At 39.0% G+C, this 25,065-nt stretch overlaps 1 protein-coding gene across 3 annotated transcripts in view; it reads right to left on the bottom strand.

Moving 5' to 3' along the window:
- Nucleotides 1–24,422, bottom strand: part of MORC4 (MORC family CW-type zinc finger 4) — a 59,266-nt gene extending 34,844 nt beyond the window's left edge. For 2 of the 3 annotated variants that reach the window (XM_065916475.1, XM_065916477.1), the window contains exons 1-9: nucleotides 24,121–24,422; nucleotides 23,928–24,000; nucleotides 18,389–18,521; nucleotides 11,201–11,418; nucleotides 10,290–10,437; nucleotides 7,895–8,027; nucleotides 7,453–7,581; nucleotides 4,182–4,301; nucleotides 2,702–2,802 (exon numbers count right to left, since the gene is read on the bottom strand). In XM_065916475.1, the coding sequence (XP_065772547.1) occupies nucleotides 2,702–2,802; nucleotides 4,182–4,301; nucleotides 7,453–7,581; nucleotides 7,895–8,027; nucleotides 10,290–10,437; nucleotides 11,201–11,418; nucleotides 18,389–18,521; nucleotides 23,928–24,000; nucleotides 24,121–24,222 (1,157 nt within the window). In that variant the 5' untranslated portion in view covers nucleotides 24,223–24,422. The remainder of the gene's footprint in view (nucleotides 1–2,701; nucleotides 2,803–4,181; nucleotides 4,302–7,452; nucleotides 7,582–7,894; nucleotides 8,028–10,289; nucleotides 10,438–11,200; nucleotides 11,419–18,388; nucleotides 18,522–23,927; nucleotides 24,001–24,120) is intronic. The other variant, XM_065916478.1, reaches the window with a different exon arrangement.
- Nucleotides 24,423–25,065: the final 643 nt, after the last annotated feature.

The following is a 25,065-nucleotide window of genomic DNA, read 5'->3' as shown; positions in this document are numbered from 1 at the left end:
TCTAAAAATGTTATAAGTTTGAGTCCTGGTAGTTGCAGCTGAAATTTGATATCCACAACTATTAAAAGTGATATTACAAGTGATTTATTTGTAGACATTCCAGTAGTGTGATGGCTGAAACCCCTTTTAGCAGTTTTGAAATCTATAATAAATACTCTTAGGATGAGTCTGTGATGGCAAACAATCTTCTCTAATCACCTTCTCAAATTCCCTCATATATTACCAAAACACTTTTTTCAGTGAATATAAAACAGAGTGAAAAGGGAAATGATGACAGAATTGGGGTGAGTTACACAAATTTCTCATCCTCAAAAAGATTGTGTATGCAGGCTAGCATACTAGTTTTCTGTTTTTAATAAAATGTGCAGCAGATATTAAGCTACTTAAGCCAGAAGTCCCATATGTTTAACTGAATAAACCTACTCTCTATGTAATACCTCCATTTGGATTCCCCTGCCATCACCTAAAACTCATCATACTGAAATGAAACACCACAAGCCAAGGGTCTAATACCTCTAAAATGTAAAAGGTAGAGGCAGGGGTGGCAGAGATGGCATAAAAGGATGTTACATAGTTTTAGTATCTAACATTTGGATTTCACAAATCTCAACTATTTGGTTGCTACTGCTAAGTCACTTCAGTTGTGTCCAACTCTGTGCGACCCCGATTCTCCAGGCAAGAACACTGGAGTGGGCTGCCATTTCCCTCTCCAATGCATAAACGTGAAAAGTGAAAGTGAAGTCGCTCAGTCATGTCTGACTCTTCGTGACCCCATGGACAGCAGCCTACCAGGCTCCTCTGTCCATGGGATTTTCCAGGCAAGAGTACTGGAGTGGGGTGCCATTGCCTTCTCCAACTATTTGGTTAATCACCAGAAATTCACTACTCCTTTCACTCAAGAGAAATAGAATGACTCGCTTGGCTCTGGACTTTTGCCAAACTGATGTCATTCCTAAATTTTCATTCTTGTGAGTCAAGTCCTAATCAAAGATCTTCATTATGGGCCAGACTCATGTTTAAAAGACTATTTTACTTAAACTAAGGGCAGGTAGTTATCACAATCACTGAGTAGCCCTAGGGACCAAGAACCAATTACCCTGAAATTAATCTGAGGTTGTCATCCAAATAGTTATCAGTCTGTCAAATATTAAACTTAAAATTCTTATGGTTTCGTATAAACTAAGGCACAACCTTTAACTAATTTTATTACAGTTTTGGACACAAAACAAAAAAAGATTTAGGGAATTACTTTCCCCCTACTCTAACAAAAGATTTGCTACTGAGATTTCAAGGAAAACAACATCATAAGTCCTCACACCTTCTTTCTCTATACTCCGAGAACACCCTTTGCCCTTTTACATACTTTCCTCCACTTAGAATGTCCTTCCCCCACTTCGTTCACCTAGCAAACTCCAAGTTTTCCTTGAAGTTTCAGTTCAAATGTATTCTGCTTTGTGAAGCCTTCCTTGACTCCTTTAGGCTTTATTTAAAGCTGCTTCCCATTTGGCATACAGCCCTCATTAATACAATTTTATAGGTATTTAACTTTCTTATTTACATATAGGGGCTTCCCAGGTGGGGCCAGTGGTAAAGAACCCACCTGCCAATGCAGGAGAACTAAAAGACGCTGGTTCAATCTCTGGGTTGGGAAGATCCCCTGGAGGAGGATATGGCAACCCACTCCAGTATTCTTGCCTGGAAAATCCCATGGACAGAGAAACCTGGAGGGCTACAGCCCATGGGGTCACAAAGAGCTGGACACGACTAAATGCTGTGTGTGTGACTTAACACACACACAGCATTTACATACATCTCATCCCATTTGTTCATAGGCATCTAGGATTCTTAACTTTCATTCTTATGTCTGTAATGGCAGAGGGGATATCTCATAATACTTGATGAAAGAAGGAATGTATGATCTATCCCTCCCTACAAGTTTTAAAACAATTATACTCTGACTTTAACAACTCCTTTGTCTCCTAAAAATAAATTAATGAAATATATAATGCTATTTGCAGGAACATGGTTGGACCTAGAGAGTGTCATACTGAGTGAAGTCAGACAGAGAAGAAATATCATGATACCCTTTATATGTGGAATCTAAAAAGAAATAATACAAATGAACTTATAAAACAGAAACAGACTCATAGACTTATGGCTGTTGGGGGGAAGGATGAGGGGAAGAGATAAATTACTGAGTTTGAGATGGGCATGTACACATTGCTATATTTAAAATGGATAACCAACAAGGAACTACTGTATAGCCCATGGAACTTTGCTCAATAATGTTATGTGGCAGCCTGGATGTGAGCAGGGTTTGGGGGAGAATGGATACATGTATATGTATGGCTGAGTCCCTTTCCTGTTCACCTAAAATTATCACAACATTTTTTGTTAATCAGCTATTCCCCAATACAAAATAAAAAGTTTTAAAAAACTGTTTCACCATAAGTATTTTACTAAATAACCCCTATGCTCTTTCCATAATTTTTAAAGTTTATTTCAACTGGGCTCCATACATCATCCATCAGTGAGGTTTAATTTAAAAATCAAATCATTTTATTTATAACCTTAGAAAACAGATTTGAAGGAATTCTGTTAACTTATCTGACTGGTTTTAAGAGATGATTTTAGAGTTTTCAGAGAACAGAATCATATCTGAACAAACTATTAGAAACAACTCAGGTTGGGAGTGACTCACCGGTACTCCTTGGTGTATTCAAAGTCTTGTTTATTGTAGGCAGGTTTTAAGAAATTGCACTCAATGACTCCAATTACTCCCACACCTTCTCCATGAGTTGGCTTAGAAAAAAAATAGTAATTTTAACACTTACATTAATGTTGACTGCCTTGAGGCACTTCCTTTTGATTCCAAACAATAACAGAAAGGTTATACAACATTCACAGGCAAGGAAAGACCAGTAATATTTAGAGAAACACTGGGAATTTACTCCAATAGACTGCAAGTATTACAATGAATTGGAACCTCTGCCAAATTTTAGGGCAGAGATTTTCAAACTGTGATCCATAGATTCCCTAGGATTTTCCAGGAAAACTCTATTTCACCCATGCTACCTCAAGGCACTTTCATCTGTTTATATTAAGGAATTGCCATGAGATTTCATTTGAACAAAGAATGATAATACTAAAAAAAATTTAAGGTTATATACTCCTGTTCTAAGGAACTAAAATCAAACTCCATCTGAAAAAATTAAGGATGCTATGTAATCATCACACTATTAAAACAATTTTTAGATATGTAAGGCCACCAAACAACTGTGAAAGAGTCACACCTGTAGTGATTAATTACAAATTGATACAAAAGATTTTTGGACTTAAAATCATTTTTGTATTCTTTAATGGAAAGAACTGAGTCAAAGTGTAATTAGGCACACAAACAAGTTGTATAAAGATGATACAACAATGAAAAGAAATACAGGCTGCAAACTAGCTCTCCTGGGTCATATGTAAAACTTTGTCCTACTGTGTAATATAAAGCAGCTTATCATCCTTTGTGCTTTAGCAATCTTATCTATAAAATAGGGATGAATGGGATACTTGTGGATATTACCACTTACGTTGTTATTAAAACCTGAAGATGATGGTAATATTTCTATACTTCAGTTATAAAGCACTTTTGCATGATCTATTCCACTTAAATCTCTCAGCCCTGTAAACTTTAAGGTAGGTAGAGCAAGTAAAACTACTATTGTTTCCATTTTACAGGTAAGAAAACTGAGCCACAGAGAAATTAAACAACGTAGCCAAGGTTACATGGATTTTAGTTGAAAAAGCTGGGACTCAAATCCTGGTTATCAAACATTAAATTTTATGCATCTTCCACTTTGCCTTACTGTCTCCACAAGAAAATGGAAAGCGCTACCTCAAATATTAGTAAACTTATACACATGGCAGAGTTGCTGGTGCTCTCATTCTACCTCTTATTAACAGTGACCTAAAAATGCATCCAGTAAAGCTCCTGGGTTAACATTTATGAAGAATGAGAAATAGAAAGAGCTTCTGAACGTAAGACAGCTCACTGATATAATTCCTGGATCAGATTTAACAACCATCTCAAGATGGCAGTAAAAAGTCATTCATTGGTTTATCGCTTTTGCAAAATTTAAATCCTCTTCCTACTCTGTTCAGCCTTCTATGACAAAGAAACATTAACTACTCACCTTCACCTGGCACCCCACCTTCTCAAAAGACTTTATGAGGCGGTTGTTATGATACATCATTACTCCAAACTGATTATTATTCTTGCAAGAGAACCCAAAAGTTATTTTCACCTGCTTATTCTGAGAAGAAAATCATTAAGGAGACAAACACCAGGGGCTTTAGCACACAAATAAATTTTGCATTATATTATAGCAAAAAAACATCAAACACCAGTGTATATAAACTGGTACAAACTTTTTACAAAGCATTTTAAAAATCTGCATCAACAGCTTTAAAAATATTCTTAACCTTTGACCAAGTAATTCTATTTCAGGAATTTATACTACAGAAATAGTGAGAGAAGACCATGATGGTTTATGAGTTACAGAGATTTATCAATGATTTATAATGGCTTAAAAAGCAAATAATTTATGTTTGACAATAAGGGAATGACTAAATAAATGTTAGTGTAGCCACATAGTCTGTTACGCAGTTCTTAAAATTATGCCTTTGAATATGGAATTTAGAAAGATGGTAACGATAACCCTATATGCAAAACAGAAAAAGAGACACAGATGTACAGAACAGACTTTTGGACTCTATGGGAGAAGGCGAGGGTGGGATGTTTCGAGAGAACAACATCGAAACATGTATATTATCTAGGGTGAAACGGATCACCAGCCCAGGTTGGATGCATGAGACAAGTGCTCGGGCCTGGTGCACTGGGAAGACCCAGAGGGATCAGGTGGAGAGGGAGGAGGGAGGGGGGATCGGCGTGGGGAACACATGTAAATCCATGGCTGATTCATGTCAATGTATCGCAAAAACCACTACAATATTGTAAAATAATTAGCCTCCAACTAATAAAAATAAATGGAAAAAATAATTTGAAAAATAATAATAAAAAATAAATAAAAATAAAAAGCAGAGACATTACTCTGCCAACAAAGAAAATTATGCCCTTGAAAAATATTTGGGAATATTAGGAAATGTTCAGAATATTATAATAAGTATCACTGAAAAATATGTACTATAAATATATGCATAAAGACTATAAGAAAACATATCAAAGTATCATCAGTGATCTAAAATTCATAAAACACAAAACATTACCTAACCTTTGCTAACTGCCTAATTTACTACTAGATAAATACATGGCACAACACAATTATAGGCAGTAAGGTATGTCCAACTAATCATACAAAACACAATGAAAGCAAAAGCACAAGGAACAAAATCACTTTCAAAAGTAAAGGACAATAATTCTGCTGGAAGGCAGCTATGCTCACCACTATACCACCAATGCACACTAATCCTGTTGTAATCTATTTCATGGGAAGAAGTTAACAAGCTTGAATAAATGAAACAAAGAGAACTTATTATACAGAAACATGAATAATTATGAATTTTTAGCAAGTCCTATTTGATTTAAAAATCAATGTAAGGAAGTGAGAAAGGGGAGAGAAAGAAACTGAGATTTTCATTAAAACAAATACTAAAAGAAATCTTCATGTCTAAATGAGTTAAAATTTACTTTTCTTACTTTTTCAAAAACTGATCTCCATTATCATCTCTAAGTAACAAGCTACTTGCATCAAATCCATGTGACAAACGGACCAGGTATGATATGAAGACATGACATAAGTGATACATAACACAGTAATATTTGGTTCACAACATCTCATGTTCTGGTCTCCAGAAGCCCAAATCAAACTACAAGTAAGACCCCATTCCAATGCAAAAACAAAATAGGGTAAAACTGCCCAAAACAAAAAACCAAAATTCTACACCACAAAATTAACACTTTAAAGATAAAGACTGTCGAATTGTTTCTGTTGTACACTTTTAAACTCTAAATTATGATGTGGGAGTACACTGGAGTAGGAGGTTCCCAAATTATTATGAGGGGAAAGAACAAGAGGGGAGAAGAAGCCTTTGATAACTGAGGAATAAATAAGTTAGTATCAGTATCTTTTCCCTCAGTGACCTTTGGAGAAATTTTATTAGAAATTACATTTTACTCATACCTATAGTGAATTCATTTAGCTCAAATTCTAACAGGGGAAGGTAACTAGTTTAATGGGAAGGGAGGCTGAGAAGAGCTGAGGTATATACAGAATAGATGCTTAGAAGGTATCCTGATAGAAACCCGTAAGAGAAAGAAGCTGAAGGCAGAAATATGGTATATCCTGAAACAGTAGTTGAAAAGCACTTTAGACTGGCTCTGTTAAACTTAAGCCACTAAGATCCCAGTTCCATACAGTGATATTACAACTAATTTACCTACAGATGCTAATGATGTTAGCTCTAGTGTGTTTAGGGTTTTTTTTTTAACTTTCATAGTAGACAAGGATTGTGTTCTCCAAAAGGAGAAAATCAATCTGCTTATGAGTAACAACAATATGGCTATTTAAAAAGGGAACAGCAATTTCTAATTTTTGGTCAAGGGAAGAATTAAGATAGATAATGCCTCTGATAAAGTAAACAGTGCGTGAACAGGTTTCTTGGGCCAAGAGCTGAGCTTATTACTAGAAAGTAAATGACAAGAGAAATTCTTCAAAAGTACTTATGAATTCTCATCCTTTCAAACACTTGTTTGACCCCCAAATTCTTAAACAAAGATGAACTTAATTCCCATAGTTTGCCTTAAGATTCCTCAAGTGTTTGAAATCCATTCCCAGTGCAACCAGGGGGGCAGAAGTGAAAGTGAGTAATTAACTTCTCTGAATGGCTGCAATTATGAGAAGTACAAGGAAATCCATGTAAAATCTGTTGAAGATTTCTCTCACCCTAGGTTTCTCATCTCCTAACTTCTATCAACAGAAATCTGGACTTCTTACAGCAAAACTCATAGACTATCCAAAAGATTAACAAATTTAAGTCAACATTTTGCTTACTTCAATCAATTAATATGTAACAAAATTCCTGTACAAACCTAACAGTGTGGATCATTCCTTATAGTAGAGATTTTCAAACTTGGTTATTCATTATGATCTGTGGAGGATTTTTAAAATAAAAAATATTTATTTTTTTTTTAAAAAAAGAGATTTCAGCATCTACTGAACCAGAATCTCTAAAGACTCAGGATGTTGTATTATTTTAATAGTTTCCAGGTGATCTCTGATAAAACTGGTGCATAGGTTGGTTTCAGAAATACCTCCTTAGTAAAATAGGGCTTGTATTATAACACACATTTTTTAACTGGAAAAGGAAAGATTTCTGTTTTTCTGTGCCAACCTGGAAATCTAATCCTGAAACAAAGAGGTCAGTTTCATGTAGTTGAAAGGATACTGTGAAGGTAGGTTTATATATATCATATCCTACATTGGCCAGGCTCTTGGCAATCATCTGGGTAGTCACCTTCTTTTGACGCAGAAAAATTTTCACTCGTGGCTTCATGTATAGAATGCCACAAAACGCCTATGGAACAGTGAAGGGAAAGTTATTACACAATATTGACAATTCTACTGACATCCCCACAAAACGCTGCTAGCATCTGAGATCTCATCTGGGCAAAGATTTGACTCAGTTTGTTATTCTACATCAACTATCATACTAAGTACTGCTGTCTACATTAGCTACACTGTTTGAGTGCAGACAGTAAAAAGGAATCCGAGTATAGGGTTAAAAGGTTGTCATCTTTATATAACTAAAGTGAGATTTTGTTATGTAATATTTTCATGTTACAGGACATCTTACCTCTCATTGTTGAAGAAAAACCACTCTTACTCACCCGTAATGAGTACTCTGTTTCTGGCAGCTCAGAGGAAACGCCGCCAGTCTCTTTTTCATCTGTGCCAAAGTCTGTTACCAGGATATCATACTGATCTGTATCAAAGTCCAACTCAGACTTTCCATCTTTATTTCTGGGTAAAAGAGACAAGTACCAATCTAACAAAAACTGGCTCCAAAGGACAAAAATGCACTAGGAACCCAAGAGAAAAGAAATAACATGAGCCAAAACTCAGATACCTATTTCTTTCTCTGACTACCAGTTCAAAGGAACTATGTGTTATTTGCTTTGAAGGTCACACAATATTTAAGGGTATTTCCAGTCTAAACAATTCTAATATGTTTCATAGAGGTGTGATACCAAGTAGCAAAGGAAAGAAAAAATGGAAGGTGGGGATGTCTGTAATCTGATAAATCAAATGGATACATCAGCTATCCTCCAGGCAGGATCTTAATATAGAATTGTTAGGTAGGTCATTCAACATAATTTCCTCCAACTGAATAAACAGATGAATCAAAATCTATTCTTTCTAACTTCAGTAATAGTATAAGGACTAATAAGATTTCCCCAGATCTAATTCTATTTCTTAGAAGGAAAAAAAAAGGTTGTGATAGAAACAACATATCCTTGTTAGTCTTCTAGGAGATCATTTATATAATTGTCATTTAAATATAATAGTACTCATATTCCTTTCCCAAGGACATTTCTTCTCATAATCCCTTCAGGTCACTTAAATATGGTCTATTCCAAGACCCTGGGCTACATCACTCACAACTGCCAGAAGAAAAAAGACAAGACTCATCTTTGTTACCAGAAAAAACTCCAAACAAATGATGGGTTACAGAGAGAAAACATATATGAGAATAACAGTACCCCAAATTTGTTCTGTGTAATGGCAGTGCCCCAAGATACTCTTAAATATGAAATAAAGATATAAAGTCTGTATAATCAAATAAAATCAGTTCCTGATTTCCAGAGCCACCTCTAGCTCTAGGGAAACCTCCCTCATACTTGAGGCTTCAGAGGCTCAGAGTTGCTGTGTTGAAAATGTAGCTCCTTTTTCAGGGTTGAACCAGAGCCACTATCATACATATCCTGTATAAAGCTCAGGTCATTATAACAGTATATTCTATATTTTCCAGGATAATCCTGATTCCTGCTACCCATCCCACTCCAACAAATGTACTCTGAGGAGATTCCTGTCCCCCATGGCCCTCACCATTCACTGTCCAAGGAAAAGAGGTCTGGAAAGACAGGTTTTTGAAATTTGGAAACTGCATACTATATTGCTCTCTTAAATATTTTCACTGTATGTTGAAATAATGTTTTAGCATACTAAAGCCTCTCAGAAGTGCTATAATAAAGTTATGTGGTAAGCTCTGTTTAAGCCAGCTTTTCCCAAAGTTATTTGACCATGGAATCTTATTTATGTAATACCTAGTACCATGTAACTGAGAAACAATATACAAAGAGAAAAGTCTGCTGAGAATGTGTTTAAATCACTGGAAATACCTCATGAAAATGATCCTTTATAATATAAATTATACTACTTGAGGTTTTCCCAGTAGGACACAGGAGGATATAAATTACCTTACTTTTTTTTTCTTTTTAATTCAAAGCACTTTCTATACAGACCACCAGTTTTTTAACTAAGTTTTACCCAACTAAGAAATGAGGCAAAATACTTGACCTATGGAGAAAAAGAAGAATGAATATATTTGATATTGTGTTCTATTAAACATAAGAGTACCACTTCTATTTTTTTTCCACTTCTATTTTATATTGAAGATTTTTTGTTTTCAATGGACACTATTTCATTTAACATGACAAGATGAGACAAATGACATATCCTAAACTATTTCTAGGTAGTTCTAAATATATGACCTGAAGTCAACTTCATTATAGTTCAAATTTATCTGCTTCAAAGATTTTTCTACTTTTGATCCAACTACTCTGAAAGCACAAATACACATGTCCTTATTATTTTAAGATTGTGTTGTGCTTTGTTACCCTAAATTTTCTTCCTTATACTTCATTTTCACTGTCAAATAGGTGAAATAACTATCACTGACCTATCTCTAAACAGTGTCTGAGAATATACAATAGATATTTATAATGGATTAGGAAGATTTTAGAATAATATTGAACTATCTTGATGGTAACAGCCTCAGGATATGTATACAGGTCTCCACATTATCAAGCTGCACATTTTACCACTAAGAAGCACTGTCTCAAACAGAGCTGTGGTTCTAAGAAAGTTAAGGAAAAGTATGCAATGAGATACAAACATGTATCAAAATTTATCTACTCTGCTTCTCTAGAGAAGAGATTTATTAAAATATGCTTCATCATACTGCTTCTGTTTATCAGAATCTATCACTCTTGGATACTATACCTGCGGATGTTCCAAATGAGAACACGAGTGCCTTTTTTGCCTGGGATGGCATCAAACTGGGACAGCAGGTCATTTTCACTGTTGAAAATTGAATAGTTCAAGATGGCTTCTAGGCTGGGCAAAGAATCCTCAGTAATAATCATTTTTTGTAAAACCAAGTATAGTCAAAGAAAAATTATCTTCAGAGGATGCTATCACAGGAAGATCTGCCTTTTGGGTTGCATGTTTAGACAAAATATAGACATAAAGATACAAAGCATGGCATTACTGCTTCAGAAGAAAGGGAAGTGGGGAGGGGGGATGCAGAAAGATTATAGAGACAAATACCAAAATCAGTTACCCTTGCAGAATATTGCTTCAAACACTCCATGTAAATTAAGACAGTCCTATACTTAAGAAACAGATCAAAGTCTGAATTTTTAGACTCTTTGGAAGCAATGAGTTCAAACTTTATTGCTATACTGTCTGCGTAAAGACAACCTGGTATCTAACTGATATAATAGCTTGCCCAGGTACAGAAAAATGAGCTATTCAGCTGTCAGATAAGCTAAATGAACAGTATGTTTCTAGGAGGGTGACACAAATATAACTACTTTTATGGGGAAAAAAGAGAGAAGGCCCCAGGGAACTGTACCGTAGGAGTGGTGAGGGGGTGGAGACAGTATATAGATCAAATCATGTAACAATGAAGACTGCAAAATAACAAAAATATTTCTCAGTTTCTTCCAATGATCCATTTATTTTAATAATATTTAATAGGGTGAAATTCTAGTTAAATTTAAGACATCTGAGTACCTCTTTAAATATGGAAACTTTTGATAGCTGCATTTGACCTGAAGAAAGAGGTTTCTATCAAAATTGTCAGGTTAGACTAATTTTTAACTAACATTTCCCATTTCCAGAAAGGATATTGTTTTGCTGGTTGAATGGAACAATTGGTACAATAACTGCTTGGGCCTGGACACATTCCAGGTATGTCTGTGATAGGAGTCCAACAGTGAGAGTGCCCCCGTTCTTGGTGAAGACAAGAGCATCCTTTCCTAGCCGCATGGAGCCTGACTTGAAACCATTACCAAAGACTCCGATGGGACACTGGCTCTTCTTTATGACTTTATCTGTAAAGCCAAAGCTGCAATTACACAAGAAAAAAGAAATCAGAAGAAATCAGAAAGGTAAAAGTGCATCCTAAGATAGGTAGGCTGAATGTTTGGCTTACAAATGAAGAACACTTGTAAAAAGTTCTTCCTTTTGGTATTTCTGGGCAAAACCATTAAGTGAAAACATAGGAAATAACCATGGGGTAATGGCACTGATTTTCCTGTGTGGTTTGTGTGTACATAAACACTCCCACTGCATTAGAGTCACATATTATAAAGGTAAAGGTAGCCTCTTTTCACTAACAGAGGCTATGGCACAGCTGCCTTTCTTGTTTAGATAAAAGAGCTCCGTTTGCTAATAGTAAAGTTAGGGGAAGACGAACAGGGTACACCTCTCAGAGTACTCTCAGAGTACACCTGAGAGAGGGTAACAAGAGTACCAGATACTGACACTAGTCAGAGGTACGAGGCAGAGAGTAGGCATCCCTAACCTGGTTATTATCCCTCTCTAGAAACTGGAAAGTCAGAGGTTATGTATCTTGCAAATTTCAACTATTCACTCAAAGGATATTCCAATTCTTACCCTCTGCTCCATCTGCTGGGACAGTTCATTGGAATGTGGCCAAGGGATAAAAATAGGTAGTTCTGCCTCTGAATATCAGTAAACAGCTGCAGTATAAAGTCTCTCTTATTTTATTAAGGGCCTTTCACAAAGCCACCTCAACAATCTCTGTGGCCCCTTAGGATCAGCTTAAATCTGGGAGCTAGATCCTTCCCCTTTCTTCTACTTCCATTCAAACACACAACAAAATTACCAAACCAAACAAAAATTAAAGACATGGAAAGCTAGAAAATAAGTATTACCTTCATATATCTTCTCTCATGACAAATAAAACTAATTTTTTAAATGAGTTTCCAATATTGTACACTACCATCCATTCCATAAATATTTACTGAGTACCTACTATGTGCTGTGCAGCATGCCAAGCAGTGGAGACACAGCTGTTAATAATAAGAGACATGATTCTTGCCCTCATGGTTTACAGTGTAAGGAAGGATTTCATATGTTACAGATCAGATGTTTTTCCAACATTGATAAAATAGATGCTCTACCTGCCATGGCTGAGCAGCTTGGCCTTGGCTCTCTTTTAATTGGGTTGAAGTACGATCCCTGGGTTGGGAAGATCCCCTGGAGAAAGGAATGACCACCCACTCCAGTATTCTTGCCTGCAGAACTCCATGGACAGAGGAGCCTGGACGGCTACAGTCTATGGGGTCACAGTAGGACACGACTGAGTAACACACATACACACACCTGATTTCTACTTCCTAGAGGTGGGGGTTTGTGTTTACTTGCTAAGGAAGGAGGATCACCTTTTAATTTTCAAGTGTTACAGGATACCACTGTGTCCCTCGAGATGAGACACTTTAAAAGACCTTTGTGTATCCAGCAAATAAATCCAATCACATAAAAAGGTAATTTCTAGGGTAGAAGTTCCTTTGAAAATACCAAAAGAGCATTGAGCCCTATGCAGTCTATGGGCCTTAGCAATCCAGAAAGTAAACTTAAAGAAGTTGGTTAAGGTTCAAGCATTCCTTTTCCTCCTGTGATAGAATTGAGGATTAAATGCTACACTATGTGTATAATATATTACAACCTACAAAGTAGTATTCAAACTTCAATTCTAAACTCTAGAAGTCATTGAGAATGGTCATATGCTATTCTCTACTTCTACTTCAGATCTAATGTCATATCTAAAACTCAACAGTAAACTTACCTACCATGTGAAATGGATTTACAGTTATTTGGACTTTAACCTTCTCTAATGCTACCAAGAAAATAATGCTTTATTTCTCCAAAATCAGATGGTGACTGCAGCCATGAAATTAAAAGATGCTTGCTCCTTGGAAGAAAAGCTATGACCAACCTAGACAGCATACTAAAAAGCAGACATCACTTTGCCGACAAAGGTCCGTCTAGTCAAAGCTATGGTTTTTCCAGTAGTCATGTATGGATGTGAGAGTTGGACCATAAAGAAAGCTGAGTGCTGAAGAACGGATACTTTTGCACTGTGGTGTTGGAGAAGACTCTCGAGAGTCCCTTGGACAGCAAGGAGATCAAACCAGTTAATCCTAAAAGAAATCAGCCCTGAATATTCATTGGAAGGACTGATGTTGACGCTAAAACTCCCAATACTCTGGCCATCTGATACGATGAACTGACTCATTGGAAAAGACCATGATGCTGGGAAAGACTGAAGGCAGGGGGAGAAGGGGATGACAAGAGGATGAGATGGTTGGATGGCATCACTGACTCTATGGGCATGAGTTTGAGCAAGCTGCAGGAGTTGGTGATGGACAGGGAAGCCTGGTGCGCTGCAGTCCATGGGGTTGCAAAGAGTCAGACATGACTGAGCAACTGAACTGAACTGAATGCTACCTAAGCTTCAATTAGGTGGTCAAGGGAAAGTGGCGAAATTACGGAGATTATATTGCTTCTTTAATTTCCTTACCATTTCTGCTTGTTCTGTCATCTATTATCTTTTCCCCTTCATAACTATAAACTTTCATTGTATTATAGCTTATATGGTGGTAGTGGTGAAGTTGCTAAGTCATGTCCGACTCTTTGACTCCATGGACCATAGCTTGCCAGCCTCCTCTGTCCATGGGATTTCCCAGGCAAAAATACTGGAGTGGGTTGCCATTTCATCCTCTAGGGGAACTTCTCAACCCAGGGATTGAACCTGGGTGCATTGCAGGCATATTCTTTACCGACTAAGACTACATAAGGCTGAAAAGATAGGTAGTGGGGCAGGGTAAGAACCAGAAATGCCAAAGGATGAGAATGAGATGAGAGGAGCTGGATGCTCAGTTTGTTTTTGTTGTTATGTTACCCTTAACTCTTCCTCTGTGTTCTTTTATTCCACTTGCATTCCCATATTAGGTATTCTATTTAACTGAAAAATCTCAGAATACATGCCAGATACCAATCAAATAGCTGCCTAACATAAACATATTCACAATAAATAACAGAATTGTAGGAATGAATCTTATATAGTTTGGTATGTGTGTTAGTCGCTCAGTGTCCAAGTCTCTGAGACCTCATGGACTGTAGAGCCCACCAGGCTCCTGGGTCCATGGAATTCTCTGAGCAACGTTACTGGAGTGGGTAGCCATTCTCTTCTCCAGGGGATCTTCCTGACCCAGGGACTGAAACCAGGTCTCCCGTATTACAAGCAGATTCTTTAATTTTCCATAGGTATTTTGTCTTAGGTGGTTTCTCTTCACTAAGTAAGTCCTATTCTATCTCCTTAATGAAACAGACAACAGTATTTACACACCAAGGGTATTCTATGAGTGGAATCCAGGAAAATAGCAGGTTCTTTCCAAGTTCCTTAAAAAAGTCAACTCTAGAATCTAGAGAGGTAAATTTAAACTGGGACTCTGATCAATTAAAAAAAAACCTTAGCAAATTAATGGACATAAAAGGGAAAGTACTACTGTTCTCTAAATGTACTGGTGATATAATATGTAGCATAAAATAAGGAAAGGATACTAAGCATACTGCTATTCTATGGCTGTTGTTTTAGAAGAACAGACCTACTAGGAAATACACTTATCAAAGGGAGCAAAGACCTTCAATTTATGAATCTGTGGCTGCTTTTAATCCTTGACCTTTAAAAGAGGTTCTCCAACAAAGGCAGCTGAATATATAGACTAGTTGGTTCACATGCTATCCCCATAAGCTAAACAGAACTAATTGTGAACCTTAAAGGAATTTAATGATAGAATGTTTCTTTTTATCTAATTTTCATGGGATTTTGTATTTATGAAAGAAACTGTTGCTTAATTACGTAACTATTTTATTAGCCTGAAAATATAAGAGTAGCATAAAAAGTTGGAAAATGTGAATAAGATTATAACAAATGTTATAGGTCAAATAGAATTTCTGTAGGCTTAATAATTTTGCATGATTACCTGTTATTTTTTCCAAATACAAAAGTAATATGACCCCAAACAGAAAAATTAATATACTTAATAAAAGTTTTCAATGCTACCTATAAAATTCAGCTATTTTAGAACAAATTGTGGTACATGGAATCCCTGGTTGGAAGTTAAGAGTTGGACTAAATAATCTCTTTTAAATAAATTGGACCTTCTAACTGATTCAAGTTTGTTTCAAGATACGATCAGAAATAAAGTCTAATACATACAACTATACAAAATCCAGGACTCATTTTTTAAATTCTCTAAAATTAAACAGACTTGTGGTTTCCAAGGAGAGGAGGAGGGAGGATTTGGGGATCAGCAGATGCAAACTGATATATATATAAAATGGATGGACAAAAATAAATAAATAAATAAAATGGATGGACAAGTCCTACTATATAGCACAGGGAACTATATTCAATATCTTGTGATAAAACATCATGGGAAAGAATATGAAAAAATATATATATATGTATAACTGAGCCAGGTTGCTGTACAGCAGAAATTAACACATTATAAACCAACTACACATCAATAAAAATTTTTTAAATTCTCTAAAATTAATTTTTAAATATGAGGAACAACTGCCCAGCTCAAATTAGTGGGAAACATTTTTGACATGATAATGTCAAAAAAATTCTATGGTTACTGTAGTTTCTGCCTGTTTTGTTCCTTGTGAAGGAAGCAAACTTTTGAATGAATGATACTCATCCTTTATATCTGAACTCAAATGTCATTTCTACATGGTCGTCTTTTTTGATTCCATAGACTAGATTAGATCCCTCTGCTATATACTCTCATAGAAACTACTTTTCCTTCACAGCACTTACCACTAGTAGAATAACCTATGTAGTTGTACTACTAGTCAATTATTTTGTGTCTTTTTCACTAAACTGTCAGCCCCTTGACAACAAGAATCATATCTGTCTGATTCACCCCTTTATCTCCAGTGACTCTCACATAGGTAGGTGTTCAATAAAAATTTGGTGAAAGAATCTAGAACAAAAGAGACAGTGTTAGTCGCTAAGTTGTGTCCGACTCTTTGCGACCCCATGGACTGTAGCCCACCAGGCTCCTCTGTCCATGGCATTCTCCAGGCAAGAATACTGGAATGGGTTGCCATTACCTTATCCAGGGGATCTCCCTAATCAGGGATTGAACCCAGGTCTCCTGCATTACAGGCAGATTCTTTACCATCTGAGCTACCAGGGAAGCCCAGAACAAAAGTTGTTGCAATTACTGTTACAATTATTTTGAAGCCACCCTCTTCCTTCCTCCTGCCTTATAATTGTAAGCACCAACTCTCACATATCTAGCTCCACAAACAAACAGAAGGTGGTAAGATTTGTTGGGCCCACTATTTGACACCCATGTCACTGGGATAACGTGTGGTGGGAAGGAATAAATAAGAAGATATGTGATTTTAGGAAAAAATCAAGTACATACAAATTTATTAGACACATAAATATTTTGGTTCCACCCCACCTAAAATCCTATTTTTCACAATATAAAATATTAACTTTAGGAGATAAAAGTGAGGCTGTATGTTCAAAAACAGGGCCACTCCATACCTTCACCAACATACTGGCCACGTTCTTATCTCACTTCTAGAAGCTCTCCCCAGATATTCTTCTAATTATGAGGATCTGAGACATATGGTACACATATGGTACCAGATTGCTGACTGGTAAAACATAACCAACTTTATAATTGGTTATGCCCAAATTTCACTTCTTTGATGACTCAAAAAGATTTCCCTAAGAAACAGGGTTAGAGAATTAGAATACATTCAAAGAGAACTATAACCAAATAAATCTCTTCCATTTTTATAGCTCAGAGCCCTTTCCCTCCTCCACTGGTACTCATGCTTCACACACTAGTGCAGGAAGCCACTTGCTGCTGCTGCTAAATTGCTTCAGTCGTGTCAGACTCTGTGAGACCCCATAGATGACAGCCCACCAGGCTCCCCTGTCCCTGGGATTTTCCAGGCAAGAACACTGGAGTCGGTTGCCATTTCCTTCCCCAATGCATGAAAGTGAAAAGTGAAAGTGAAGTCACTCAGTGGTGTCCAACTCTTCGCGACCCCACAGACTGCAGCCTACCAGGCTCCTCCGTCCATGGGATTTTCCAGCCAAGAGTACTGGAGTGGCTTGCCGTTGCCTTCTCCAAGGAAGCCACATGGAGAGTAATAAACCTCATTTGCTCAAAAAGGAAGCGAGAAGGAAAGAGTTGAGGAAGCACTCATCTTTCACTGAGTGATATGTGAAGATAATAAAGTACAAATTTACATTCTTAATTACAAACCTTTTAAAGTAATTAAATGAACTGACAGTGGCAGCAGAAATCTATATTACCAGCTTCAGCAGTTAGAAAAGAGAATTTCCTAACTGTAATTCTCCTGCAAAACTTTCAAATATTAAGTGTATGACATCTTCTGTATCTTTCATGGGGCTTGATTATAGCCGAGAATGTTCATGGTTCTAATCTATAAACTGTTATAATGCCAATACTTCTGCTCTAAGAGTGAATTTAAGTTAATATAAGTTGGAGAAGGTCTCAGATCAGTGAATACCTCCAGGTCTTTAACCTTGCTGTTCTTTTTGTCGAGACTCTCACCCTTGCCCCTTGTACCTTTTCCTCATTAAATTCTACTAATCACCCCTTAGATCTCAGCCTAAACATCATCTCATCTAAGAGGCTCTGCCTGACCTTCCGGATCAGATAGGGCTCCCCTGATGAGTTATCTCATTGCATCCTATACTTTTCTATCATCATACCTATGAGTTTTTGCTATGATTACTACTTGACTGTCTGAATTGCCAGCTAAACTCTTAAGTCCCACGAGGTCAAGAAGAGTGTCTATTTCATAACCTGTGTCCTGGTACATAACAGCTGTTCAATAAACATTTGCTGAATGAATAAAGAGGAAGGAAAATGGTAAAAGAAAATTATTAAGCCTTAAATAGAGTTCATGAGCTCAAGACAAGAGAAAAAGAATGAAGATATCTTTACCTGAGCATTCGGTGTAGTTTATGAGGTGTCATCCCACATCCATCATCAGTAAAGGTCAAACAAGTTTTATTCTTGACCTCCTCAACATCTATAAAGACCGTCCTGGCGGATACATCTGGATCTACAGCATTATCTGCAAAAGGTAGAAATCTGTGATATTAGATCTCTTTTTCTAATATTCTATTAAAATCTCTAGTTCAGTGCCCCTAAGAAATAGAAACTGTCCTTTATTCCCTTCATGCGAATGTCCCAGAAGGTGATCAGGGAGCATTAATGGTATGGGGGAAGAAAGGAATGATAGCAGATGGGTTTATGAAGCTGATTTCTAGATTTCACATAATGACTGATGTGCAATCTGCCCTTTTTCTCTTCAAACTTCAAGGATTATGGGAAAATTAAGTCCTCCATGTACAAGGCATTTTGCTCAATTTTTGTCTTATTACTTCTTATCTTTTAGCCACTTTACTGCTCACAGACATATACAGTAAAGGGTGGTTATGGAGAAGAGTTGAACCTGCAACTTTGTTACAAATAGATACATACCACACACATTAGAGTTTATTGCAAAGATTTTATTTTCTACTTTTCTTTTACATCACCTCCTCCATTAAAGAACACAGATATTATCACCATCCCCATTTATAGTATGAGAGGCACTGAAAGAGTTAAGAGGCTAAAACCAAAACACTAACTGCCTGCCTAGATCCAAACGATGTACCAAGTATGCTTAGAAGAGTGAGTCTGCTTAGGTATTCTGTAATAGTCTTGAAGGTGAGACTGTCTAATTCTCACTAAATGGAGAACATAGAATTAAAGTAGAGAGAAACATATAGAAAGTTTTACAATTCTTTCTGGGTTAGGTCTTCACAATGGGTTATTTATCCAAGAATCCAAAGACATCAGATATAGCTGTATTCTAATATATGTGCCATGTCTGCAACCCCAGGGGATGACATTGGCTGAATAGTCACATCTTTTTGCCACAGGTGCCAGTTTACATAGTTGCCAGTCATCGACACACGTGGTACAAAAGTCTCATTAGGGCTCACTGGCTGGAGTGGGAGGGCAGTTTGTGCAATCTGTTAGACTGGTGCCTCAAGCACTCCTGTCTTTACAAAACAAGACAAAGGCCTTTCCTCCCACCCACTCCCCTTTCCCTGGGATCCTACATTGATTCCATGTGGCTGGGCTGGAAGATTCGGGTGGGGTTCCGGTTGTATACTCATCCCACTATCAATGTTCAAATCATGGCAGTTCTTTGTGGGGAACATCACTTACAAGCAAGAGAAGTGTTGCACATATTCAAAATACCAGTTTTTGTAACACAATTAACAGTATCAAAAAAAAAAAAAAACAAAAAACCAGTATCAGTTACAATCACTTAAATGTGTGGAATGTCCATCAAATGAAACAGGACAGATTTAATTTCAAGGGCCACAATGGTGTTGCCAGAATTACTGATAAAACTGTCACTGACTGTAACCCAGAAAGTCTTAACAGCATTAAGGCATCACGGATATCCCCAGAAGGGGAGTAAAAGGTCTGATAGAGTCAATCTTTAAGGACTAGGTGGGGTCAAGCCTTGTGTCATGTGGACCAACTTTTGGCAGGCATTGTTAAGTCTGACGTGCAACAGTGCCTTTATCAGAAAGACAGCATTTTACTTTGTAATAAGAGGCAGCAGATTTTTTTAACCGACAGAAGGATTCAGCATTGTGAAGGCACCTACACTGTTTCAAAAAACTACTTGGCAAGTAGGCCCTGAATTGTTTTAGAACCTATCAATCACGGCTGCTGGCAGCCAAGGCCATTGAGACCGATGCCTTTACCTTGTCAACCAACAGGACATCATTTCTACTTTGAAAACTTTGGACATAGAGGGATTTTTTCCCCCCTAACACTTAATGAACATTGATAATTCAAACATATAATGCATATCAATTCCAATTCCACATTTATATAACTGTACAGTCAATGAACCAGCTTGCAAGCCTCTCAAAAAAAATCACTTTTTTTCCCATTTTATTGTCAATTTTGCCAAAACTTTACTAGGTGCTTTTTTTTAAAACAGAAACTTACCAAAGAGTTTTAAGGTAACTACCAGGAGCAGCTAGAAATTTTACCTCCTTGGCTGGAAGCGGGTAGAATACAGGGGGGAGAGGGCACAGCAGAGGCCAGGGGCAGCTGGGGCAGCAGGGGAAAAGAGATCAGCAGACAGACCAGCAGCAGTAAGCACAGCTTTGCACTTACTTTTGGTTTTAAGTGGCCTTCCACTTGGCCTCAACAAATAAAGTTGTAATAACAGGTTGGCCTCAATAAATGAACTTAAAATAAAAAAGCCACCAATCTGGCAGCGGGTTTCAATTTCTGTTTAACCTTTCAAATGTTATCAACACATAGCACATGCTATCAAATCCTACAGAATCTATCTTCTCCCATAGCCCAGCCCACCTAATCTATGACCAGGCAGGGCAGAGAGAAATCCTATTCAACTCCCTTGGCCCACCACTTAGGTGATAGCTACACCACCAAATCCTGGGAAGTCCTTATCCCCTCACTTGGCTCACAGTCTCCTGTGCTCTCAGATCCCAAGTAATCTTATCTCTCTTAACCTAGCTCATGGTACCCTCAGTGGGAGGACTCTTAACTCCTCTCAGCCACCATGTAGTTAACAGCATGAGAAACCAAGTCTCAGGGACTTTATGTTATCCCCTAACCATGTGACCTGGGGTCTAAAAAAACATCATAACTGAACCTTCATAGCTCATTCTAACCTGGGAGGCAATAAGAAAGTGTCCCATGACAGCATCCCTGGAGAGACAGGAAGGCAAGTGGGAGAGAGCTGATTTTGATACAGCTCTTCCCCCCATCCCCTCCTGTTCCAGGCGAATGGCCTGTGATGATTCCTGCAAGGTTGTCAGGGCCAAGCTGTGGCCCTCCAAGACATCCTGTAAGTATCTAAAACTGCTCTCATCTAAAATTAAGGTCATCATCTTCTGACACAAGCTTATTTTTCCTTTCTCCTCTCTCATACACACAAACACACACACAGTGTCAGTATTCAAATGACAAGTTTGAAATATGAAAGTCATTTTTTGTCCCTCCTTCTTTCTTACCCTATACACCCCCAGTCTCTCCTATATCTTTGTATTTCTATTTCCATTGTCACTTTCTTAGCTTACAGAGTCTGTTCCCTCTTTTTTTTTTTTTAGTCTGTTCCCTCTTATCTGCATTGTTGTGATAACCTCCTACCTAGTCCTTCAAAGCCTTGTCCCTCTTTGCTCCAATTCATCTTACACAGTGCTGCAAGATTCACTTTCCTGAAGCCCAAATACTCAAGCCTCCCAGTCTCATTTTGGTCACAGTTCACCATTCTAACCTCATTCCCTACTTAGTACTTAGGGTAAAAAGACCTGCATTTGAGTCCTGGGTCTGCCACTTACTAAACACATAATTGTGGAAAAGTCAACTAAATTCTCTGAGCCTATATATCCTTATCTACAAGATGAGAATAATGATGACAATGGTGATGATGCTGCTGTTTACCCCAAAAAGTATAGTTAAAAATATATTTGTGAAAGCTCCATGTAAACTCTCTAAGGACCTATAGTTTTAACTCTTCATGACATCCATGTTCCAACTAAACCCAGTTACTCAGTATTCTTCATGACTTGGTTCATGCAGTTGTTCCTTTTGCCTGGAATGCCCTCCCCTCCCCACACCCATGCCCACATGTCCCAATCCTTCAAATCTCAGCTCAAATGTCACCTCCTCTCCAAAGTCTTTCCTAACTCTCCTTTTCCTGGTAAGCTGAATGTCACCCCTCCTTCCTTTGGACTCCCACAGTACAAAATGTGTCCATCTTTGCCGATATATCACTTTCTATTTTGCAGTTATACCAAGAATAAACCTTCTGTACATGTTTTCTCTCCCCTACTCGAAGATGAACCTATGTTGTATTCATTTTTGTATCTACCACAGTGAATGTTCAATAAATATTCATCAAATGAATGGTTCACCAGAAAATTAATGCATAAGTGAAGAAAACTACTGAAGGAAAATCTAAACTGAAAGCTTCAGATTACCAGTTAACACTTGGCTCTCCCTTTTCTCTATTATTAATATGACAGATAGTTGTGATTTGGTTTTAATCTGTGTTGGTATATATGTGTGCAGGCATGTGTGTATGTATATAATACACCTGTATACTTGTACTTGTATGGGTCGGCTTAGACCAGAATTAGGTTAAGTGAATGCTTAAGGCAAGAATCATATATATTCAAAACTACAAATGAAACACTTTAAAAATCACCCATAAAGTTCAGAACACAGTATGGCATAGGTACATATGGTTCTGCACGGTGCTACTGTGAGGGAACAAGCTTCGGTCTCTCATTTCTCACTAAGTAAACTGGTGGCTTTCCCCTCTTTTTCTCTTTTGTAAGTCACATGCACGTAGATCTCACTCCACTGTGAATTTCCCTCAAGGCATGGTGCAAAATCTGAAAAATACAGTCCCTGTTCTCTAGGATTCAAAACGGGTCAATGTCAGTTTTTCTCCTTCACCTTCTAACCAACAGTCATACATATTGTAAGCAGTCTGTGTTAAACGGCGAAAATAATCACCCTAGTTCCCCATCACCCTTGCAAGTAACTCTCCTGATGCCCACTGACTTCTCGCTCAAGACAATTCACATTGCAGGGCCACAGCGATTGCTTAAGTGGAGTCTGGGGCTCATTTGGGGGAGCTTTGAAACCATTTTCAAGATTCTGTTCTGTGCTACCTTGCCCCAGAAATACCTTTCCATAACTTTAATTTTTGAAACAGTTGCAATGTGCTCGGTATGCTGCTGCATTTTGTCCAGGAATGTTTTTCTTCTTTGCTTTCCACACAGTATTTAGCACACTACTGCAAAAGCTGGTGTACTTGGCTTCAAGGGATCAACTGAAAACGCTTTAAAAGCAAACATCGGTGGAACGAGAGGTTAAGTGCTCAGTTATTCATTCCAGCGGTGTGAGGGCGCTCTTGGATTGCGGACCCAGCGCTCCACAGCCGCAGGGAGCCAAATGCACTCGTGTCATCTCTTAAGAGATGTCCCATCATTCCCAGACTCTCTGGTCCCAAAAGTTAAAGAACTCCGTTTTCCAGACTTTTCTTCATGCCCCTTTGCTAGCCTGGCGCCCTCCGTCTGTCGCTGGCCCCCGTGGAGCCCAGCTGCCTCGGGGCCCGAAATTTGTGTGCATCTCCTTTTGATTACTAAGCTACCCTAAAGCTCCTGGAACGTCACGGGCCAGAGAGAAAAACCACAAGGGACTAACTCTTGGGTCACATCTTGTTTCCTCAGCTTTATCTGCGGAACTTCGTCCCTGGCGACGGAGCCGACCCCCTCCGCCGTCTGCGGAGCCGAGGCCGGTCCCGACGCCCCCACCCCTGCTCCGGCCCTCCCCGCGCGGCTCCGCACATTCTTCTCGCGTCCCCGGCACCACGTTGGCACCTCTGCCTCGGGCTTTCACGGCCAGGCCCGCCCTCGCCACTCACCTAGCAGCTCCGCGATGGCACTGAAGGGTCGCGTGTGGCTGCTGGAGTTGCTCTGTAGGTAGCGAGGGCTCATCTGGGGGCGAGAGAAGGTCCCGTCCCGCGTGAGGCCTCGGCCCGCCGGGCCCTCCCCGCGTTCCCCCCGCAGCCCCGGGGCCCGCGCGCGTGCGTCCGCCCCCTCGGGCCCCCGACCTACCGTGCTCAAACGGATCCCAAAGGCCTGCGGGCCGCCGCCCGGCCTGGCCAGCGCGCTACCCGGCGCGCCAGGGCCCGCGGGGGCCCCTCGGTACAGGAGCATTTTTTTGGCCGCCACGGTACTCTTTTGCCGCTGCCGGACTCTTCGCCCGGCCGTCCGGGACTGGCTCTCGCTTGCTCCCACCCGCAGCTGGCGGGGGCGGGGCGCGCTCCAGCCACCTGTCCGGGGCGGGAGGGGGTGAGGCCGGCAGAGCCGCGCAGCGGCCCCGCCCTGTCAGCACCTCTCCCAACCAGCCGACTGCCGGGCCGCGGGGCCGTACTGAAATATGGCGACCTCCTGACAGCCGCTCCTTGATCCCCGCCCCTAATTAATTCTTGGCGTTTGCCATAGGCCAGGACGCCGAGCGGGAAAGAGCGGGGGAGGGGGCGGGCGCGTGGGGAGGGGCGGGAATGAGGCGAGGGGAGGGAGAGGGTGTAGGGATTTCTGGAACAGAGTCCCCACTTCGGAGGCATGACTAACGGGCAGGATAAGACAAGTCTTAGAAGTTCTGAAAACTACAGTTTTGCTATCTGGGGAGATAGCAGGCAGGCTCGCGTGATGGGAAAGCATTCAGACTATTTTGCCTCAAATGCCTCCAGAAGCAGCCAGAACTTTCCAGAAGGCAATTGGCAAATCATCTTCAAATCTTTGCAAGCATGCAGGGAGGCTGTTTATGAAAGAAGAAATTGGAATGCACTTACATACCGCAAGTAGGAGATGGGGGTTAGTTTATGCAGTATGCACAAAACGGAATACTATGGAGTTCTTAAGGACCGTGTTTGCAGATGAAAATTTATTCATGTGGAAAATATTTATGAGGGAATTAAGGAAACAGGAGGTCACCGAATATTGTGTAACGTGATACCTATTTTTATTGGAAAAACAAGTACATACATATATGTATAA

The sequence above is a fragment of the Muntiacus reevesi genome, chromosome X (assembly GCF_963930625.1).
Source record: "Muntiacus reevesi chromosome X, mMunRee1.1, whole genome shotgun sequence".
Lineage (NCBI taxonomy): Eukaryota > Metazoa > Chordata > Mammalia > Artiodactyla > Cervidae > Muntiacus > Muntiacus reevesi.
This window is presented reverse-complemented; position numbering and strand designations above follow the sequence as displayed.